Below are 558 nucleotides of genomic sequence, written 5' to 3' on the forward strand. Positions count from 1 at the left end.
TACAGAGGACAATACAGTGAGAACCAAGACAACTACTCCAGACTGGTACAGCTGGGGAATCTTCAGGCCTTTTCCTAGGTCCCACATCAAGTGTCGAATTCCATTCCAGGTGTGATACATGAGAGGTGAGACAAGTGCAAACTTAGCTGTGTAGATCAATGCTCAGACTCAGGGACCCAGACTCAGGGACTTCACAAGTTCCAAATGAGACTCAAAGTTCCCAGGGATCAACAGGGCAGACAAGCCAAAAAGAGAGACTCCTGCACTTAAGGCAACACCAGAGCCACGGTGGCAAATAGACATCGCCATGGGAAGAGACCAACTGTAAATAGTGATGTGGGGAGACAATGGACGGTTTGAACCCATGTTCTTATTCCAGAACCGCTCCATTTCTTCTTTGGCCGTGGTTCCCAAAGGAACAGCATTTTTGATACAGAGCTGAGGACTAAGCTGGGCACGGAGGCAATGACGGCCAACATGTCTCAGCAAGAGAGCAGCCATCTTGGATTCCAGACAGGATGGAAGTCCCTTCCATCATCTCTTGATGCATTCTGCATC

The 558-nt window shown here is 48.7% G+C and overlaps 1 protein-coding gene across 1 annotated transcript in view; it reads right to left on the minus strand.

Annotated features, from left to right (window-relative positions):
• LOC102826301 (succinate dehydrogenase cytochrome b560 subunit, mitochondrial-like) overlaps window positions 1–501 on the minus strand; it is a 15,739-nt gene extending 15,238 nt beyond the window's left edge. The window contains exons 1-2 of the mRNA XM_006835146.1: window positions 263–501; window positions 4–89 (exon numbers count right to left, since the gene is read on the minus strand). Coding sequence (XP_006835209.1) covers window positions 4–89; window positions 263–501 — 325 coding nt within the window. The remainder of the gene's footprint in view (window positions 1–3; window positions 90–262) is intronic.
• Between the last annotated feature and the right edge of the window lie 57 nt (window positions 502–558).

This window comes from Chrysochloris asiatica, unplaced genomic scaffold (genome assembly GCF_000296735.1).
Source record: "Chrysochloris asiatica unplaced genomic scaffold, ChrAsi1.0 scaffold00015, whole genome shotgun sequence".
Classification (NCBI taxonomy): domain Eukaryota; kingdom Metazoa; phylum Chordata; class Mammalia; order Afrosoricida; family Chrysochloridae; genus Chrysochloris; species Chrysochloris asiatica.